The sequence below is a fragment of the Aegilops tauschii genome, chromosome 7, assembly GCF_002575655.3.
Source record: "Aegilops tauschii subsp. strangulata cultivar AL8/78 chromosome 7, Aet v6.0, whole genome shotgun sequence".
In the NCBI taxonomy this organism is placed as follows: domain Eukaryota; kingdom Viridiplantae; phylum Streptophyta; class Magnoliopsida; order Poales; family Poaceae; genus Aegilops; species Aegilops tauschii.
Window position 1 is genome coordinate 49,466,885 of NC_053041.3, and position 19,997 is coordinate 49,486,881.

The window sequence follows — 19,997 nt, forward strand, 5'->3', positions numbered from 1 at the left end:
TGATGTGATATGGCCAAAAGATGTGATGAATGATATATGTGATGTATGAGATTGATCATATTCTTGTAATAGGAATCACGACCTACATGTCGATGAGTATGACAACCGGCAGGAGCCATAGGAGTTGTCTTTATTATTTTGTATGACCTGCGTGTCATTGAATAACGTCATGTAAATTACTTTACTTCGTTGCTAAACGCGTTAGCCATAGAAGTAGAAGTAATCGTTGGCGTGACGACTTCATGAAGACACAATGATGGAGATCATGATGATGGAGATCATGGTGTCATGCCGGTGACGAAGATGATCATGGTGCCCCGAAGATGGAGATCAAAGGAGCATAATGATATTGGCCATATCATGTCACTATTTGATTGCATGTGATGTTTATCATGTTTTTGCATCTTATTTGCTTAGAACGATGGTAGTAAGTAAGATGATCCCTTATAATAATTTCAAGAAAGTGTTCACCCTAACTGTGCACCGTTGCGAAGGTTCGTTGTTTCGAAGCACCACGTGATGATCGGGTGTGATAGATTCTAACGTTCGAATACAACGGGTGTTGACGAGCCTAGCATGTAAAGACATGGCCTCGGAACACACGCAATACACTTAGGTTGACTTGACGAGCCTAGCATGTACAGACATGGCCTCGGAACACGGAGGACCGAAAGGTCGAGCATGAGTCGTATAGAATATACGATCAACATGGAGATGTTCACCGATCTTGACTAGTCCGTCTCACGTGATGATCGGACACGGCCTAGTTAAACTCGGATCATGTTTCACTTAGATGACTAGAGGGATGTCTATCTGAGTGGGAGTTCATTAAATAATTTGATTAGATGAACTTAATTATCATGAACTTAGTCTAAAATCTTTATATTATGTATTGTAGATCAAATGGCCAACGTTGTCCTCAATTTCAACGCGTTCCTAGAGAAAACCAAGCTGAAAGATGATGGCAGCAACTATACGGACTGGGTCCGGAACCTGAGGCTCATCCTCATAGTAGCCAAGAAAGATTATGTCTTAGAAGCACCGCTAGGTGATGCACCAATCCCACAGAACCAAGACGTTATGAACGCTTGGCAATCACGTGCTGATGATTACTCCCTCGTTCAGTGCGGCATGCTTTACAGCTTAGAACCGGGTCTCCAAAAGCGTTTTGAGAAACATGGAGCATATGAGATGTTCGAGGAGCTGAAACTGGTTTTTCAAGCTCATGCCCGGGTCGAGAGATATGATGTCTCCGACAAGTTCTTCAGCTGTAAAATGGAGGAGAACAGTTCTGTTAGTGAGCACATACTCAGAATGTCTGGGTTGCACAACCGCTTGTCTCAGCTGGGAGTTAATCTCCCGGATGACGCGGTCATTGACAGAATCCTCCAGTCGCTTCCACCAAGCTACAAGAGCTTTGTGATGAACTACAATATGCAGGGGATGGAAAAGACCATTCCCGAGGTATATTCAATGCTGAAATCAGCGGAAGGGGAGATCAGAAAAGAACATCAAGTGTTGATGGTGAATAAAACCACCAAGTTCAAGAAGGGCAAGGGTAAGAAGAACTTCAAGAAGGACGGCAAGGGAGTTGCCGCGCCCGGTAAACCATTTACTGGGAAGAAGTCAAAGAATGGACCCAAACCCGGGACTGAGTGCTTTTATTGCAAGGGAAGTGGTCACTGGAAGCGGAACTGCCCCAAATATTTAGCGGACAAGAAGAAGGCCGGCAACACCCAAGGTATATGTGATATACAAGTAATTGATGTGTACCTTACCAGTACTCGTAGTAGCTCCTGGGTATTTGATACCGGTGCGGTTGCTCATATTTGTAACTCAAAGCAGGAACTACGGAATAAACGGAGACTGGCAAAGGACGAGGTGACGATGCGCGTCGGGAATGGTTCCAAGGTCGATGTGATCGCCGTCGGCATGCTACCTCTGCATCTACCCACGGGATTAGTTTTAAACCTCAATAATTGTTATTTAGTGCCAGCTTTGAGCATGAACATTGTGTCTGGATCTCGTTTAATTCGAGATGGCTACTCATTTAAATCCGAGAATAATGGTTGTTCTATTTATTTGAGAGATATGTTTTATGGTCATGCCCCGCTGGTCAATGGTTTATTTTTGATGAATCTCGAACGTGATGTTACACATGTTCATAGTGTGAATACCAAAAGATGTAAACTTGATAACGATAGTCCCACATACTTGTGGCACTGCCGCCTTGGTCACATTGGTGTCAAGCGCATGAAGAAGCTCCATGCAGATGGACTTTTGGAGTCTCTTGATTACGAATCATTTGACACGTGCGAACCATGCCTCATGGGTAAGATGACCAAGACTCCGTTTTCCGGAACAATGGAGCGAGCAACCAACTTATTGGAAATCATACATACCGATGTGTGTGGTCCAATGAGTGTTGAGGCTCGCGGAGGATATCGTTATGTTCTCACTCTCACTGATGATTTAAGTAGATATGGATATGTCTACCTGATGAAACACAAGTCTGAAACCTTTGAAAAGTTCAAAGAATTTCAGAGTGAGGTTGAGAATCAACGTGACAGGAGAATAAAATTCCTACGATCAGATCATGGTGGAGAATATTGAAGTCACGAGTTTGGTGCACACTTAAGGAAATGTGGAATAGTTTCACAACTCACGCCGCCTGGAACACCTCAGAGAAATGGTGTGTCCGAACGTCGTAATCGCACTCTATTGGATATGGTGCGATCTATGATGTCTCTTACCGATTTACCGCTCTCATTTTGGGGTTATGCTTTAGAGACTGCCGCATTCACTTTAAATAGGGCTCCGTCGAAATCCGTTGAGACGACACCGTATGAATTATGGTTTGGGAAGAAACCTAAGCTGTCGTTTCTAAAAGTTTGGGGATGCGATGCTTATGTCAAGAAACTTCAACCTGAAAAGCTCGAACCCAAATCGGAAAAATGCGTCTTCATAGGATACCCTAAGGAAACTATTGGGTATACCTTCTACCTCAGATCCGAAGGCAAGATCTTCGTTGCCAAGAACGGGTCCTTTCTGGAGAAGGAGTTTCTCTCGAAAGAATTGAGTGGGAGGAAAGTGGAACTTGATGAGGTGATAGTCACCCCTTCCGAACCGGAAAGTAGCGCAGCGCGGGAAAATGTTCGTGTGGTGCCTACACCGACTGGGGAGGAAGTTAATGATGATGATCATGAAGCTTCGGATCAAGTTACTGAACTTCGTAGGTCCACAAGGACACGTTCCGCACCAGAGTGGTACGGCAACCCTGTCCTGGAAATCATGTTGTTAGACAACGGTGAACCTTCGAACTATGAAGAAGCGATGGCAGGCCCGGATTCCGACAAATGGCTAGAAGCCATGAAATCCGAGATAGAATCCATGTATGAAAACAAAGTATGGACTTTGACTGACTTGCCCGATGAGCGGCGAGCCATAGAAAACAAATGGATCTTTAAGAAGAAGACGGACGCGGATGGTAATGTGACCATCTACAAAGCTCGACTTGTCGCTAAGGGTTATCGACAAGTTCAAGGGGTTGACTACGATGAGACTTTCTCACCCGTAGCGAAGCTGAAGTCCGTCCGAATCATGTTAGCAATTGCCGCATACTATGATTATGAGATATGGCAGATGGACGTCAAAACGGCATTCCTTAACGGCTTCCTTAAGGAAGAGTTGTATATGATGCAGCCGGAAGGTTTTGTCGATCCTAAGAATGCTAACAAAGTATGCAAGCTCCAGCGCTCAATCTATGGGCTGGTGCAAGCATCTCGGAGTTGGAACATTCGCTTTGATGAGATGATCAAAGCGTTTGGGTTTACACAGCCTTATGGAGAAGCCTGTGTATACAAGAAAATGAGTGGGAGCTCTGTAGCATTTCTCATATTATATGTGGATGACATATTATTGATGGGAAATGATATAGAATTCTTGGAAAGTATAAAGGCCTATTTGAATAAGTGTTTTTCAATGAAGGACCTTGGAGAAGCTGCTTATATATTAGGCATCAAGATCTATAGAGATAGATCAAGACGCCTCATTGGTCTTTCACAGAGTACATACCTTGACAAGATATTGAAGAAGTTCAGTATGGATCAGTCCAAGAAGGGGTTCTTGCCTGTATTGCAAGGTGTGCAATTGAGCACGGCTCAATGCCCGACCACGGCAGAAGATATAGAAGAGATGAGTGTCATCCCCTATGCCTCGGCCATAGGGTCTATTATGTATGCCATGCTGTGTACCAGACCTGATGTAAACCTTGCCGTAAGTTTGGTAGGAAGGTACCAAAGTAATCCCGGCAAGGAACACTGGACAGCGGTCAAGAATATCCTGAAGTACCTGAAGAGGACTAAGGATATGTTTCTCGTTTATGGAGTTGACGAAGAGCTCGTCGTAAAGGGTTACGTCGATGCTAGCTTCGACACAGATCTGGATGACTCGAAGTCACAGACCGGATACGTGTATATTTTGAATGGAGGAGCAGTAAGCTGGTGCAGTTGCAAGCAAAGCGTCGTGGCGGGATCTACATGTGAAGCGGAGTACATGGCAGCCTCGGAGGCAGCACAGGAAGCAGTCTGGATGAAGGAGTTCATTACCGACCTAGGGGTGATTCCCAATGCGTCGGGCCCAATGACTCTCTTCTGTGACAACACTGGAGCTATTGCCCTTGCGAAGGAGCCCAGGTTTCACAGGAAGACCAGGCATATCAAGCGTCGCTTCAACTCCATTCGTGAAAGTGTTCAAAATGGAGACATAGATATTTGTAAAGTACACACGGACCTGAATATAGCAGATCCGTTGACTAAACCTCTCCCTAGGGCAAAACATGATCAACACCAGGACGCAATGGGTGTTCGATTCATCACAATGTAACTAGATTATTGACTCTAGTGCAAGTGGGAGACTGTTGGAAATATGCCCTAGAGGCAATAATAAATGGTTATTATTATATTTCTTTGTTCATGGTAATTGTCTATTGTTCATGCTATAATTGTATTGTCCGGAAATCGTAATACATGTGTGAATACATAGACCACAAAGTGTCCCTAGTAAGCCTCTAGTTGACTAGCTCGTTGATCAACAGATAGTCATGGTTTCCTGACTATGGACATTGGATGTCATTGATAACGGGATCACATCATTAGGAGAATGATGTGATGGACAAGACCCAATCCTAAGCATAGCATAAAAGATCGTGTAGTTTCGTTTGCTAGAGCTTTTCCAATGTCAAGTATCTTTTCCTTAGACCATGAGATCGTGCAACTCCCGGATACCGTAGGAGTGCTTTGGGTGTGCCAAACGTCACAACGTAACTGGGTGACAATAAAGGTGCATTACGGGTATCTCCGAAAGTGTCTGTTGGGTTGGCACGGATCGAGACTGGGATTTGTCACTCCGTGTGACGGAGAGGTATCTCTGGGCCCACTCGGTAATGCATCATCATAATGAGCTCAATGTGACTAAGGCGTTAGTCACGGGATCATGCATTGCGGTACGAGTAAAGAGACTTGCCGCTAACGAGATTGAACAAGGTATTGGGATACCGACGATCGAATCTCGGGCAAGTAACATACCGATTGACAAAGGGAATTGCATACGGATTGATTGAATCCTCGACACCGTGGTTCATCCGATGAGATCATCGTGGAACATGTGGGAGCCAACATGGGTATCCAGATCCCGCTGTTGGTTATTGACCGGAGAGGCGTCTCGGTCATGTCTGCATGTCTCCCGAACCCGTAGGGTCTACACACTTAAGGTCCGGTGACGCTAGGGTTGTAGAGATATATGTATGCGGAAACCCGAAAGTTGTTCGGAGTCCCGGATGAGATCCCGGACGTCACGAGAGGTTTCGGAATGGTCCGGAGGTGAAGAATTATATATAGGAAGTCAAGTTTCGGCCACCAGGAAAGTTTCGGGGGTTACCGGTATTGTACCGGGACCACCGGAAGGGTCCCGGGGGTCCACCGGGTGGGGCCACCTGTCCCGGAGGGCCCCGTGGGCTGAAAGTGGAAGGGAACCAGCCCTTAGTGGGCTGGGGCGCCCCCCTTGGGCCTCCCCCCATGCGCCTAGGGTTGGGAACCCTAGGGGGGAGCTTCCCCCTTGCCTTGGGGGGCAAGGCACCCCTTTCCACCCCTTGGCCGCCGCCCCCCCAACCCTAGATGGGTTTTGGCCGGCCCCCCCTCCCAAGGGGGCCTATATAAAGGGGGGGAGGGAGGGCAGCAACCTACAGCCTTGGGCGCCTCCCTCCTCCCCTGCAACACCTCTCTCTCTCGCAGAAGCTCGGCGAAGCCCTGCCGGAGACCCGCTACATCCACCACCACGCCGTCGTGCTGTTGGATCTCCATCAACCTCTCCTTCCCCCTTGCTGGATCAAGAAGGAGGAGACGTCGCTGCACCGTACGTGTGTTGAACGCGGAGGTGCCGTCCGTTCGGCACTCGGTCATCGGTGATTTGGATCACGGCGAGTACGACTCCGTCATCCACGTTCATTGGAACGCTTCCGCTCGCGATCTACAAGGGTATGTAGATGCACTCCTTTCCCCTCGTTGCTAGTAGACTCCATAGATGCATCTTGGTGAGCGTAGGAAAATTTTAAAATTATGCTACGATTCCCAACATTAAGCAGATATGGGTATATCTACTTAATGAAACATAAGTCTGAAACATTTGAAAAGTTCAAAGAATTTCAGAGTGAAGTTGAAAATCATCGTAACAAGAAAATAAAGTTTCTACGATCTGATCGTGGAGGAGAATATTTGAGTTACGAGTTTGGTCTACATTTGAAACAATGCGGAATAGTTTCGCAACTCACGCCACCCGGAACACCACAACGTAATGGTGTGTCCGAACGTCGTAATCGTACTTTACTAGATATGGTGCGATCTATGATGTCTCTTACTGATTACCGCTATCGTTTTGGGGTTATGCTTTAGAGACGGTCGCATTCACGTTAAATAGGGCACCATCGAAATCCGTTGAGACGACGCCTTATGAACTGTGGTTTGGCAAGAAACCAAAGTTGTCGTTTCTTAAAGTTTGGGGCTGCGATGCTTATGTGAAAAAACTTCAACCTGATAAGCTCGAACCCAAATCGGAGAAATGTGTCTTCATAGGATACCCAAAGGAGACTGTTGGGTACACCTTCTATCACAGATCCGAAGGCAAGACATTCGTTGCCAATAATGGATCCTTTCTAGAGAAGGAGTTTCTCTCGAAAGAAGTGAGTGGGAGGAAAGTAGAACTTGATGAGGTAACTGTACCTGCTCCCTTATTGGAAAGTAGTTCATCACAGAAACCGGTTCCTGTGACGTCTATACCAATTAGTGAGGAAGTTAATGATGATGATCATGAAACTTCAGATCAAGTTGTTACTGAACCTCGTAGGTCAACCAGAGTAAGATCCGCACCAGAGTGGTACGGTAATCTTGTTCTGGAGGTATGTTACTAGACCATGATGAACCTACGAACTATGAAGAAGCAATGGTGAGCCCAGATTCCGCAAAATGGCTTGAGGCCATGAAATCTGAGATGGGATCCATGTATGAGAACAAAGTGTGGACTTTGGTTGACCTGCCCGATGATTGGTAGGCCATCGAGAATAAATGGATCTTCAAGAAGAAGACTGACGCTGACGACAATGTTACTATCTATAAAGCTCGGCTTGTTGCAAAAGGTTTTCGACAAGTTCAAGGGGTTGACTACGATGAGACTTCTCACCCGTAGCGATGCTTAAGTCTGTCCGAATCATGTTAGCAATTGCCGCATTTTATGATTATGAAATTTGGCAAATGGATGTCAAAACTGCATTCCTGAATGGATTTCTGGAAGAAGAGTTGTATATGATGCAACCGGAAGATTTTGTCGATCCAAAGGGAGCTAACAAAGTGTGCAAGCTCCAGCGATCCATTTATGGACTGGTGCAAGCCTCTCGGAGTTGGAATAAACGTTTTGATAGTGTGATCAAAGCATATGGTTTTATACAGACTTTTGGAGAAGCCTGTATTTACAAGAAAGTGAGTGGGAGCTCTGTAGCATTTCTGATACTATATGTGGATGACATATTGTTGATCGGAAATGATATAGAATTTCTGGATAGCATAAAGGGATATTTGAATAAGAGTTTTTCAATGAAAGACCTCGGTGAAGCTGCTTATATATTGGGCATTAAGATCTATAGAGATAGATCAAGACGCTTAATTGGACTTTCACAAAGCACATACCTTGACAAAGTTTTGAAGAAGTTCAAAATGGATCAAGCAAAGAAAGGGTTCTTGCCTGTGTTACAAGGTGTGAAGTTGAGTAAGACTCAATGCCCGACCACTACAGAAGATAGAGAGAAAACGAAAGATGTTCCCTATGCTTCAGCCATAGGCTCTATCATGTATGCAATGTTGTGTACCAGACCTGATGTGTGCCTTGCTATTAGTTTAGCAGGGAGGTACCAAAGTAATCCAGGAGTGGATCACTGGACAGTGGTCAAGAACATCCTGAAATACTTGAGAAGGACTAAGGATATGGTTCTCGTTTATGGAGGTGACAAAGAGCTCCTCGTAAATGGTTACGTCGATGCAAACTTTGACACTGATCCGGACGATTCTAAATCGCAGACCGGATACGTGTTTATATTGAACGGTGGAGCTGTCAGTTGGTGCAGTTCTAAACAAAGCGTCGTAGCGGGATCTACATGTGAAGCGGAGTACATAGCTGCTTCGGAAGCGGCAAATGAAGGAGTCTGGATGAAGGAGTTCATATCCGATCTAGGTGTCATACCTAGTGCATCGGGTCCAATGAAAATCTTTTGTGACAATACTGGTGCAATTGCTTTGGCAAAGGAATCCAGATTTCACAAGAGAACCAAGCACATCAAGAGACGCTTCAACTCCATCCGGGATCAAGTCCAGGTGGGAGACATAGAGATTTGCAAAATACATACGGATCTGAATGTTGCAGACCCGTTGACTAAGCCTCTTCCACGAGCAAAACATGATCAGCACCTAGGCTCCATGGGTGTTAGAATCATTACTGTGTAATCTAGATTATTGACTCTAGTGCAAGTGGGAGACTGAAGGAAATATGCCCTAGAGGCAATAATAAAGTTATCATTTATTTCCTTAAATCATGATAAATGTTTATTATTCATGCTAGAATTGTATTAACCGGAAACATAATACTTGTGTGAATACATAGACAAACAGAGTGTCACTAGTATGCCTCTACTTGACTAGCTCGTTGATCAAAGATGGTTATGTTTCCTAGCCATTGACACGAGTTGTCATTTGATTAACGGGATCACGTCATTAGGAGAATGATGTGATTGACTTGATCCATTCCGTTAGCTTAGCACACGATCGTTTAGTATTGTGCTATTGCTTTCTTCATGACTTATACATGTTCCTATGACTATGAGATTATGCAACTCCCGTTCACAACGTAACTGGGTGATTATAAAGGTGCTCTACAGGTGTCTCCGGAGGTACTTGTTGGGTTGGCGTATATTGAGATTAGGATTTGTCACTCCGATTGTCGGAGAGGTATCTCTGGGCCGACTCGGTAATGCACATCACTTAAGCCTTGCAAGCATTGCAACTAATGAGTTAGTTGCGGGATGATGTATTACAGAACGAGTAAAGAGACTTGCCGGTAACGAGATTGAACTAGGTATTGAGATACCGACGATCGAATCTCGGGCAAGTAACATACCGATGACAAAGGGAACAACGTATGTTGTTATGCGGTTTGACCGATAAAGATCTTCGTAGAATATGTGGGAGCCAATATGAGCATCCAGGTTCCGCTATTGGTTATTGACCGAAGACGTGTCTCGGTCATGTCTACATAGTTCTCGAACCCGTAGGGTCCGCACGCTTAAAGTTCGATGATGGCTATATTATGAGTTTATGTGTTTTGATGTACCGAAGGTAGTTCGGAGTCCCGGATGTGATCACGGACATAACAAGGAGTCTCAAAATGGTCGAGACATGAAGATTGATATATTGGACGACTATATTCGGACACCAGAATGGTTCCGGGGGTTATCGGATATATACCGGAGTACCGGGGGGTTACCGGAACCCCCCGGAGGTTATTGGGCCTCATGGGCCCAAGTGGTGGAAGAGGAGAGGCGGCTAAGGGGCAGCCGCGCGCCCCTTCCCTCCAAGTCCGAATTGGACAAGGAGGGGGGCGGCGCCCCCTCTCTCTCCCTCCTTCCCTCTCCTCTCCTACTCCAACATGGAAGGGGGGGAGTCCTACTCCCGGTGGGAGTAGGACTCCTCATGGGGCGCGCCAAGGGTGGCCGGCCCCCTCCCCCTCCTCCACTCCTTTATATACGGGGAGGGAGGCACCCCCTTGAGACACAACAATTGATCCCTTGGATCTCTTAGCCGTGTGCGGTGCCCCCCTCCACCATAATCCACCTCGATAATATCGTAGCGGTGCTTAGGCGAAGCCCTGTGTCGGTAGAACATCATCATCGTCACCACGCCGTCGTGCTGACGGAACTCTCCCTCAAAGCTCGGCTAGATCGGAGTTCGAGGGACGTCATCGAGTTGAACGTGTGCTGAACTCGGAGGTGCCGTGCGTTCGGTACTTGATCGGTCGGATCGTGAAGACGTACGACTACATCAACCGCGTTGTGCTAACGCTTCCGCTTTCGGTCTACGAGGGTACGTGGACACACTCTCCCCTCTCGTTGCTATGCATCACCATGATCCTGCGTGGGCGTAGGAATTTTTTTGAAATTACTACGTTCCCCAACAAGTTAACAATAGGATAGTATACATTAGAAGTTAAACTGCATATTATCCTTGATAATTTAAGAAGGAATCATATTTGGCTCGCTGTTCTTGATGGTTATCACATAGGACTAGATAATACCAAAAGGAATAAGCAGCAATTACAAAATTGGTTTCTGCGTCCTCAAGGCGATTCCAGAAAACTGAAGAGATTCTTACTGAATTAGCTTCTGATCATAGAAAACAAGTTCCCATGTATGTGCAACAAATTTATGCAATACTAATGGCTCCAAACCATATATACGCGCTCTGTATGAAGGTTTTTACAGCTTGATAATGGAAAACCATGTCACCTAGATGCAATGTAGCAATTGCCAAAATTGCTTATGAGTGTTATATAAAGATGGCGCTAATTTGTTGGGCATGGGAATCGGTTCTAGCAAGATGGCACTTTTCCATTACGACTCAGGTTCCAAATCAAAACAAGACCTCTAGGAAATTGATGTTCTGAAAAATCATGAGTCTACATAACAATGAGAAAAAATAATGATCATTTAACAATAAAAGTGCATGACAATGTCATCCATATTTTAATGCATTGCACATATATGATGCAAGAGAAAACATTAGAAAGATTGTTAGAAGGATGAAAATCAAATCAGAGAGTACTAAATTAAATAGAACATTACAAATACTGAAGGACCAACATAAAGACACATTACTTCAGCGCGAGTAATTTAGTAAGAACCAAGGACATGGCTATCATTGCTAGCATGAGCCATGTCGATAATTGCTCATTTTGATCATTTCTTGTGGTATGAAATTGATCACAAAATCGTCCTTCGAAATTGTATATATCATAGATGTATATGCATTTTTTCTGAGCAATGGATGCATATTCTGAACCTATGTATAAGCAACAATAATTCGACACTGAAGCACCAATTTAGGAATCCCCATTCATGCCTGCATCATCCCGAAAATCAGCCATCTGGTGTTTAGGAGCTACAGGCTGAAGAAGACAAACCTGAAGAGTAGGTACTTGACCAGAGTTGTGCCGGTGCCAAAGAAGCACTGCAAGCACAACATTGGCATGGTTAGGATTAGTCAATCTTAATCCCAATCATCCAGGCAACATTTGGCATGTTTAGGAATAGTCCAATCTTAATCCGAATCAACCATGCCGGCCAATCTTAAATCCACACGAACCCCAGCACGGATACCTCCGTCCACACGAACAAATAGCACCCACACGAAGAAAAGACAGGAGGACGCCCAATTCATCGCAGCCGACCACAGACCGGCGAAACCCTTGCCCGCACGGCACCCTCTGCAGGTGGAAACGATTCTTCACCTATGGAAACAATTCTTCAGGTACAGAAGGTTTAATTCATCCTTGAAGGCTGGACCAACATTTGATTTGCTGGAATACGGGGGGCGACCTTGCAGGTAGGCGACGGACGGAGCCCAGGAGGCGCCTAACCTTGATGCGCGTGGCGGTTTCCTGGAGGCGCGGAAGCACTCCTCCTGCCCGGCAGTGGGGTCATCGGCAAAGCGGCGATGGAAGGAGCCCAGGAGTCCCTCGCCTCGGAGCGCGTGGCGGGTTCCTGAAGGCGACCGAGCACGGCCGTGGCGGTGCCGTACGCTTCGTCGCCAGCGGCAAGCTTGGATCCTGGACGAGGAGGCGCGGTTGGTTGAGGAGCGAGGCGGCGGCACAAGGAAACCCTAGCACGCGAGATCGGCGTCGGATCCTGGACGTGATCGACGGCGGGTCCTCAATGGGATTGGTAGCGCAGCCTGCGCAGGGACGCAAGTGTGAGGCGGCTGCGAAGGGATCTGGTGGTGTGGCGTCGTTCTCGCTCGTGCGTGCGAGTCCAAGTCGATTTTTTTTCGTTGGTTTTCTTCGTAGATTTTTTTACATCCGTTTTTCTATCGATTGACCGGAGGTTTGCACCCTGGGGGCATCGCAATCTCAGTTTTTTTTTGCCGCTCGTCGGTTCAGGGGGGAATCTCTAGGAGGTGGGAGGTGGGAGGGAGGACGAAAAAAACCAAGAGAGGTGGGACGAAAAACCATTAGGAATAGAGATTGCAATGGCAATATCTGAGACATTTAGACTACCAAATTTTTTCAACTATTTCATCTCTTTTACCTGCTCCTATTTTATCTTTTATATCATTGGTATATGTGTTGCACTGAGCTACCTCGAGAGCCCCATACATCACCTTTCTCATTTGCATTTCTCCTATTTCTACTTATCATATTGTGGATTGCTAGCCAGGTGATTCATGCAGTTCCAATTTTTCAACTTAGCACGATATAACCAATGATATTATTTATACGGATAGTAATAGAATACGGCATATACATGATAGGCACGACAACAAACTACAAGCAGACGTTGTTGGAGCACACCAACATGGCAAACACATATATATGATAATACCAAGTGCTTTAATACTTTTCTAATCGAACGTCACATGGACCTTAAAGCAACTAATCTTTATACTTCAGTTACTTCAACACCCGTGGAACTTTCCCTTACAAAAATAAGCACCTCCTTTATTTCTACTTTTAAAGCACAACATCTTACGGATAGACCTCGATGACGGATCGAGCTCCCAATTTCTTCACAATTTTGTAGTCTGTGAATCCGGCTTTCTTGAATAGCTCAGACCAGTGTTTTTCATCGCGTTGGCCACCTCTCGTGTTCACCATCATGAGCATATCCATCAGGAGTTGGGCTTCAAACATTACTGGCCCTAAGGAAGGTGCAACCACAATCTCTATGATTATCACCTTTCCTCCCTCCTCACGAGGAGGAATGGCCTTTCTGCACTGGGCTAGGATTTTCACACAATCCTCGTCACTCCAAAAGTGTAGCACAAGCTATAAAAATAGGTAAATTTGAATCAAAGAATGAAAGATGAATAAGCCTGAATTTTATGAGTTGTAGCTTGTCATGTTATACTTTGAGCATCACGGCTTGAGATGGTGGGACGGTGTGGAACAGGTCACCTGCAACATAGTTGATGACACCATCGGTTGGGGCTTTGTCGATCACCTTTGGAAGGTCTAAAACAGTGCACTTAATGTGAGGGTAAGCCTTGACGAGGGCCCTCGCCGTCGTACCATCGCCACCGCAGCAGTCAGTGAGAGACTCAAGCCCCTTGAAGATGTCACCGCACTCCCGCAATATGGTGGCAATCCCCAGGTTGTCGTGGGCAGCCAGGCCTTTGTTAACAACGGCGTCGAGCTCTTCGTCAAGGAGCGCAGTTTTCTCATCAAAGAGTGGCACACCGAACTTCTCCTCAAAAGGTGACTGCACCGGTGGCTCGGTGTCCTTCTTGAACCAGTCGGCCAGCCCCAGCGCCGCCTCCGTGTAGTGCGGCGAGGTGACACCAAGCACGAAATACTTTTGGCTATGGTGCTCGTCCGCCACCACGCCGTGCACCAGAACACGGGACAGCGGGGTGAGGCGATAGAGCTCCACGCCAGACTCCGAGTCGTTGTCGGTTGCGAAGACGCCCGAGTTGACGAGCACGCGCATGACCCGGCCGAGGAACGGCATCTTGACCGAGGGAAGAGACAGCGCCGTCATCAGGTCGGGCAGCGAGGCGAGCCCGCCGAGGCGGTGGATGGCCGTCGGGATCTCATGCTCGACGGCGCACCGGAGCGCCATTGAGGTGAGGTAATAGAGGCTGTGGCGCCACAGGTCTGCCTGTGCCTGCAGCAGCTCAGCGTCCGAGGGTACCTCGATGGTCTCAGCCTGAGCCGCCATTGCTCTCTCTCCCTTTCTCTGTTCAATTATGTGAAGACTGTGTGACTGATTGTGTTGCTTTGAGAATTCCTTGGTGTGACTTTGCGTAGCATGCAAGTGTCTCTATATAGCTGCTAGCCTACTACTGTTGAGGAGTAAATCGTGTAAATGTTTAGTTAGTTGCGGAGCGAAAGGTGTCAGTTCAAATTAATCACTCGCGACACACGAGACTATAAAAAAATGAATATGTAAGTGTGTAGGCAGCCCAAATCAGTCTCAGGAGACACACGGTTCACTGTCCCAATTGTAGTAACGTGGCGTCAGAACTGTCATGTGTCATCAGATCTTCATGAATTGATAAATTAATGTGGTTGAAGGAAGCGAGTTTGTAATCAAGCACATTAGGAGAGAGCAAAACTCTGAGAGTCATTTCATAGCTAATTTCATGACTTCGATCTGAGCCTGGTGAGGACATGTTTGGTACTCCTTATGTACAATGGTTCTATCTTAGCAATGCCACGTAGGATAAATGATGGGGTGGAGGAGAGAGAAATCATAAGAAAAGGCTAGTCTTCTCTTAAATAAGAGAAGACAAGAGATGCTCTCTTAGCACAATATGTCTCATCATGTTTTTAGGAATAGCTAGTTATTTAAGATAAGGCTAAGATATGACCCATTGTAGACATGTTTTTTTTGTCATCTCTAAATTACATGCAAGAGTGAAGATAAGACTATCTTATCAACCATTGTACATGCCCTTAGGTGCTTGATTTATAAACTCTTTTTCCCTGGAAAAAAAAAAACCTTCATCAGATCTTCATTATTTAAACGGGTTGTTGATAGTTGACACTATTGATTGCCTGGGGAGTCTGATCTCGCAGATCTTATCTCTAGAACCTTGCAGAAAAAATATTGAAGACAACTGACACTTGCTGCGTGGACTATTGATGTTTGCGATCCCCCAGATCTCCATCATGGGTGTCTCAGTCTGCCCCGATTGTCCACACCATCAGGCTGTCACCCCCGCCATCGTCTCTGCCATTTCTGGCCCCATCAGAATGCTGCCCATGCGCTTACGGCCCACCAGGGTACTGTTACCGACGTCTACGACCTCTCCGTCTGCAGACTGCAGAGCTTGGGCCTCGCCGGATCCAACCACTGAGTGACATGCATGTTTGGTTATTTCAATCTTCATATCTTCTTGTGAAGGGAGTATATAGACAACCGGATTGATGGAGAACAGAGTTGGTTGTATGTTTTATTGAATCAAATGCATCGCCATTCGCACGGACATGATACACACAATCCATAAAGATGAAAGGAAAATAATACTGAAATAATTACAAAGCCACTAAATATTTTGGAGATGGGCTGGATTTTGGCAAAGTTCTGTACACACGACTTCCAGCTGCTAAATTCATTAATTTTCAGCTTCAATCCAGGTTGAACTTCACTTAAAGCAGTTAAACATTCAAGTTCAATAAATTCAAATAAGCAACATATATAGCCGTCGGCAACTAAAGGTGTGTGGATTTTGTTAAATATATTTAAACTCGCCTAGAGACTCTGATCTTTAGTATATGTTGTGTGAGTATGGGGAGTGTATCTAGTGCACCGGGCATTTGGCCGAGATACAAAAATGACAAATTCGACATGAATGTGCTAATGGGCCAAATCTGAAGCCCAACTTGTGTTATGTACTATTCGATGTCGAATTTTTCATTTTTGTATCTCGAGCAATGTTTCAAATTTTGATTTGAATTTTTATGAGAAATACAGTGATGTTGTGTCAATGCACTAATTTGTTTTCGGATTTATTTTGTATAACTTCAAATGTGCTACGGGGTCCGGTGCACCAGTAGCACCAAATGCCCCGGTGCAACAGATACATTCCCACATTCATGTGGTGGTTTTCATGTGCATGTGTGATATGTCCACATGATGTACTCTTGTTTTGAAAAGGGACGAAATGACAAGGTTTGGTGAAATGTCATCTTATGCACTCTTCACATTACCCAAAGTTTACATCTTATCATTTAAATATTTTATTAATCTTAGCCTCAATGTGGATAATTTTCATAATTCAAGATTTCAGCCAGTGTATGTACGATGATTTATGCTTATTCTTATATCCATATTTTGAGAAGGATAAACAAGTTATAGTTCTATTTGTACATGATCTTAAGAAATTTCTTGTTTAATATTATGCTGACAAAAATAGCTATTTCTTAGAAAAGAAGACAAGAAAACAGTAACTGAAAAGAATAACCTGTGGTATAGTGCGATAATGATAGGAGAGGAGCAGCCCAACTCATAAAAGGAGCTTCATTGATCATCATGCAATCATGCACGCGACAAATGCAGCCCAAATCTTTTGTTCATTATCACAAGAAACTGAAAAGTAATGGAATTATTTTCTCTCTCTACAAACATCTGAGGAATTTTCACCAGTCTGATGAAATTCGATCACCTCAACATGCACCCCCGAAAATAATTTGCCAGTGCGCTGTTACAAAGGTATATTTATGCATACACTGAAGCAAAAGAGAAAATCGAATAAAAAGGAAATAAAATCAAGCTTAAACCTAAGCATTTTTTTCTTGAAGAACAACTACACAATTAGCACGAGCGGAACATATTCAAGATCAAGAACAACCGCATGAAGCACCATAGGAGTTAGCTGCTTGGTGTCATGACCTTCATGGAGGTTGAGAAACAAAGATAACAAAGGAGCAAGGAAAAAATAAATCGGAAGAAGGAAGAACGACGAAATAAACTCTCTTGGCCACCAAAGGAGATGTCAGGCCGGCTGGAACATCATGCAACCCAGTCCAGCACCAAGCAACTATGGGCCAGTTCTTTTCGCTTGATTCTGAAGAATCAGAAGTTCAAAAGAACTCAATTCCGTGGTTTGAGAGAAGGATTGTAGATTGACAATATATTTTTATAGTTGAAGAGATTTGTGTTGGAAATATGCCCTAGAGGCAATAATATTTGTACTATTTATTTCCATGTTTATAATTATGTGTTCATATTCTATGCTATAACTGCTATCGCTCTTAAATATGTGATCCGGGGAAAAACTCATAAGAACGTGTAAAATAATAAACGGTAAAACCTGATTTGTAGTCTTGGCTCTAGGACTAGCTCAAGTGTTGCATGATGATTTTGTTTTCCTGATCATAGGCATTTGTTAGTGATACGAGGATTTGGACAACAATGAGAATATGATGTTAGAAGAATAATTTTATTGAATTGACCCGAGTTGACTAACTGGGCGGACATTTATTGGCTACGGTTAGATGGCCGCCCGCTGTCCACGAACATTTGGTGCCGTCAAACAAAGAGTCTCCTTGTTGATTTCTAGTTTCTAGCTTTTGCATTTAATATGAAGGGAAAATATCGTTATTGATATAAAAAGATAATGTGTCAACAATACATAATATGGACGGCAAACAACAAGAAAGTGTTGTTGGACGTTTGGAAGCCCACCGACATGGTAAAAACTAAACACACACACACACAGTGTTTTAGTACTTCTCTAAATGAACCTTACATGGACCATATGGCAGCTAATTCAGACGCTGTAGCTACTTTACAAGATCCATGAAGCTATTCATTTAGAAAAACAAACACCTCTCCTTTATTCATATTCTTAGAGCACGTCATCTTATGGGTAGACCTCGATAACGCATCGAGCTCCGAGTTTCTTCACAATTTTGTAGTCTTTGAACCCTGCTTCAACGAATAGCTTGCGCCAGTCATTTTCACTCCGTTGAACCCCTCTTGTGTTCACCATCATGAGCATATCCATCAAGAGTTGGGCTTCAAACATTATTGGCCCCAAGGAAGGTCCAATGACGATGTCTATGATAATTACCTTTCCTCCCTCGTCGCGCGGAGGAATGGCCTTCTTGCACTGGGTCAAGATTTTCACACAATCCTCGTCGCTCCAGAAATGTAGCACAAGCTGCAACAATATATAGGTAAGGTTCAAAGAATGAAAGGTGGGTAAGTGTGACTTCTATGAGTTGTAAGACCAAAATGTAAGAATTTCCCATGCTTTGTCATGTTATATATACCTTGAGCATCACGGCTTGAGAAGATGGGACGGTGTGGAACAGGTCACCCGCAACATAGTTAACGACACCATCAGTTGGGACTTTGTCGATCACCTTCGGAAGGTCTAACACAGTGCACTTGATGTGCGGGTAAGCCTTGACGAGAGCCCTCGCCGTTGTACCATCGCCGCCGCAGCAGTCAGTCAGAGATTCAAGCCCCTTGAAGATGTCACCGCACTCTCGCAGTATGGTGGCAATCCCCAGGTTGTCGTGGGCAGCCAAGCCTTGGTTGGCAACGGCGTCAAACTCTTCGTCCATGAGTGGTGTTCTCTCATCAAAGATTGGGGCGCCATGCATGTCCTCGAAGGGTGACGGCACTGGTGGCTCAAGTTCCTTCTTGAACCAGTCCGCCAGCCCCAACGCCGCCTCCGCGCAATGCGGCGCGGTCACGCCAAGCACGAAATATTTTTGGTTGTGGTGCTCATCCGCGTCGACGCCGTCCACAAGGATGCGGGACAGCGGGGTGAGGCGGTAGAGCTCCCCGCCGGACTCGGTATCTTTGTCGGCTGCGAAGACGCCCGACGTGACAAGCACGCGCATGAGCCGGCCGAGGAACGGCATCTTTACCGATGGAAGGGACAGCTCGGCCATCAGGTCGGGCAGCGAAGCGACCCCGCCGAGGCGGTGGATGGTGGTCGGGATCCCAAGCTGGACGGCGCACCGGAGCCCCATGGACGAGAGGTAGTAGAGGCTGTGGCGCCACAGGTCAGCCTGCGCCTGTAGCAGCTCAGCGTCCGTGGGAACTTCAATGGTGTCTGCCTGAGCCGCCATCGCTCTCCCGGACCCTCTCCTTCTCTGTTCCGGGCTCTTGATGAGTGTGTGGTTGCTATGTGTTGCTTTGGGAATTCGTTGATGTGATAGTAGTGCTTAAATAGACACCACACGACACAACAGGCTATGAAGTAACACGCGGCACACGAGATAATAAAGTATGAATATGCAGACAGGTGTATATGTTTCTGCAGTCCACTCTCCCAGTTGTGGCATTGTGGCGCCAGATCGGTCATGGACTCTTGTCTTGATGAATTTATGGGGTTGCTGGCAGGCACTGCTGATTGCCAGGAGAGTTTGATCTAGCAGATTCATCTGGAATTGCAAAAAATATCTTAGGACAACTGACATGCATGGCACCAGTGAAATTAATTGTGTCAAGTGTTCCCGTCAAAAAAAAAAAATTGTGTCAAGTGTTGATTTTTCTAAAGGAGGTTGAATCCCGGGGTCTGCATTATACGTGCACACGGCCATTCTTATTGATTATTAACCAGAGTACAAAGCAAAGAAAACCATGGCCGAGCCATTACAAAATAGAATGAAATTAGCACCTACAACCAAGTCAATTTTCATCGTCAGGTTTAACGTAGTCAGCCTGAAAA

General features: G+C 45.3%; 2 protein-coding genes across 3 annotated transcripts; both read right to left on the reverse strand.

Moving 5' to 3' along the window:
* Positions 1-13,070: 13,070 nt before the first annotated feature.
* Positions 13,071-14,609, reverse strand: LOC109760704 (daphnetin O-methyltransferase 1). Of its 2 annotated transcripts, none has more exons than XM_020319512.4 (2): positions 13,715-14,608; positions 13,071-13,632 (listed from the first exon to the last, which is right to left on the reverse strand). In XM_020319512.4, the coding sequence occupies exons 1-2, from the start codon at positions 14,522-14,524 to the stop codon at positions 13,333-13,335; spliced, it is 1,110 nt and encodes a 369-aa protein (XP_020175101.1). In that variant the 5' UTR covers positions 14,525-14,608; the 3' UTR covers positions 13,071-13,332. The 2 variants fall into 2 exon arrangements, with proteins under 2 accessions (XP_020175101.1, XP_040253276.1); XM_040397342.3 differs by having other exon boundaries at positions 13,488-13,632; positions 13,762-14,609.
* Positions 14,610-17,878: 3,269 nt separating this feature from the next.
* LOC109760702 (daphnetin O-methyltransferase 1) lies at positions 17,879-19,475 on the reverse strand. Its single transcript, XM_020319511.4, has 2 exons — positions 18,586-19,475; positions 17,879-18,473 (listed from the first exon to the last, which is right to left on the reverse strand). Exons 1-2 carry the CDS (start codon positions 19,393-19,395, stop codon positions 18,174-18,176), a joined length of 1,110 nt encoding a protein of 369 aa, XP_020175100.1. The 5' UTR covers positions 19,396-19,475; the 3' UTR covers positions 17,879-18,173.
* Between the last annotated feature and the right edge of the window lie 522 nt (positions 19,476-19,997).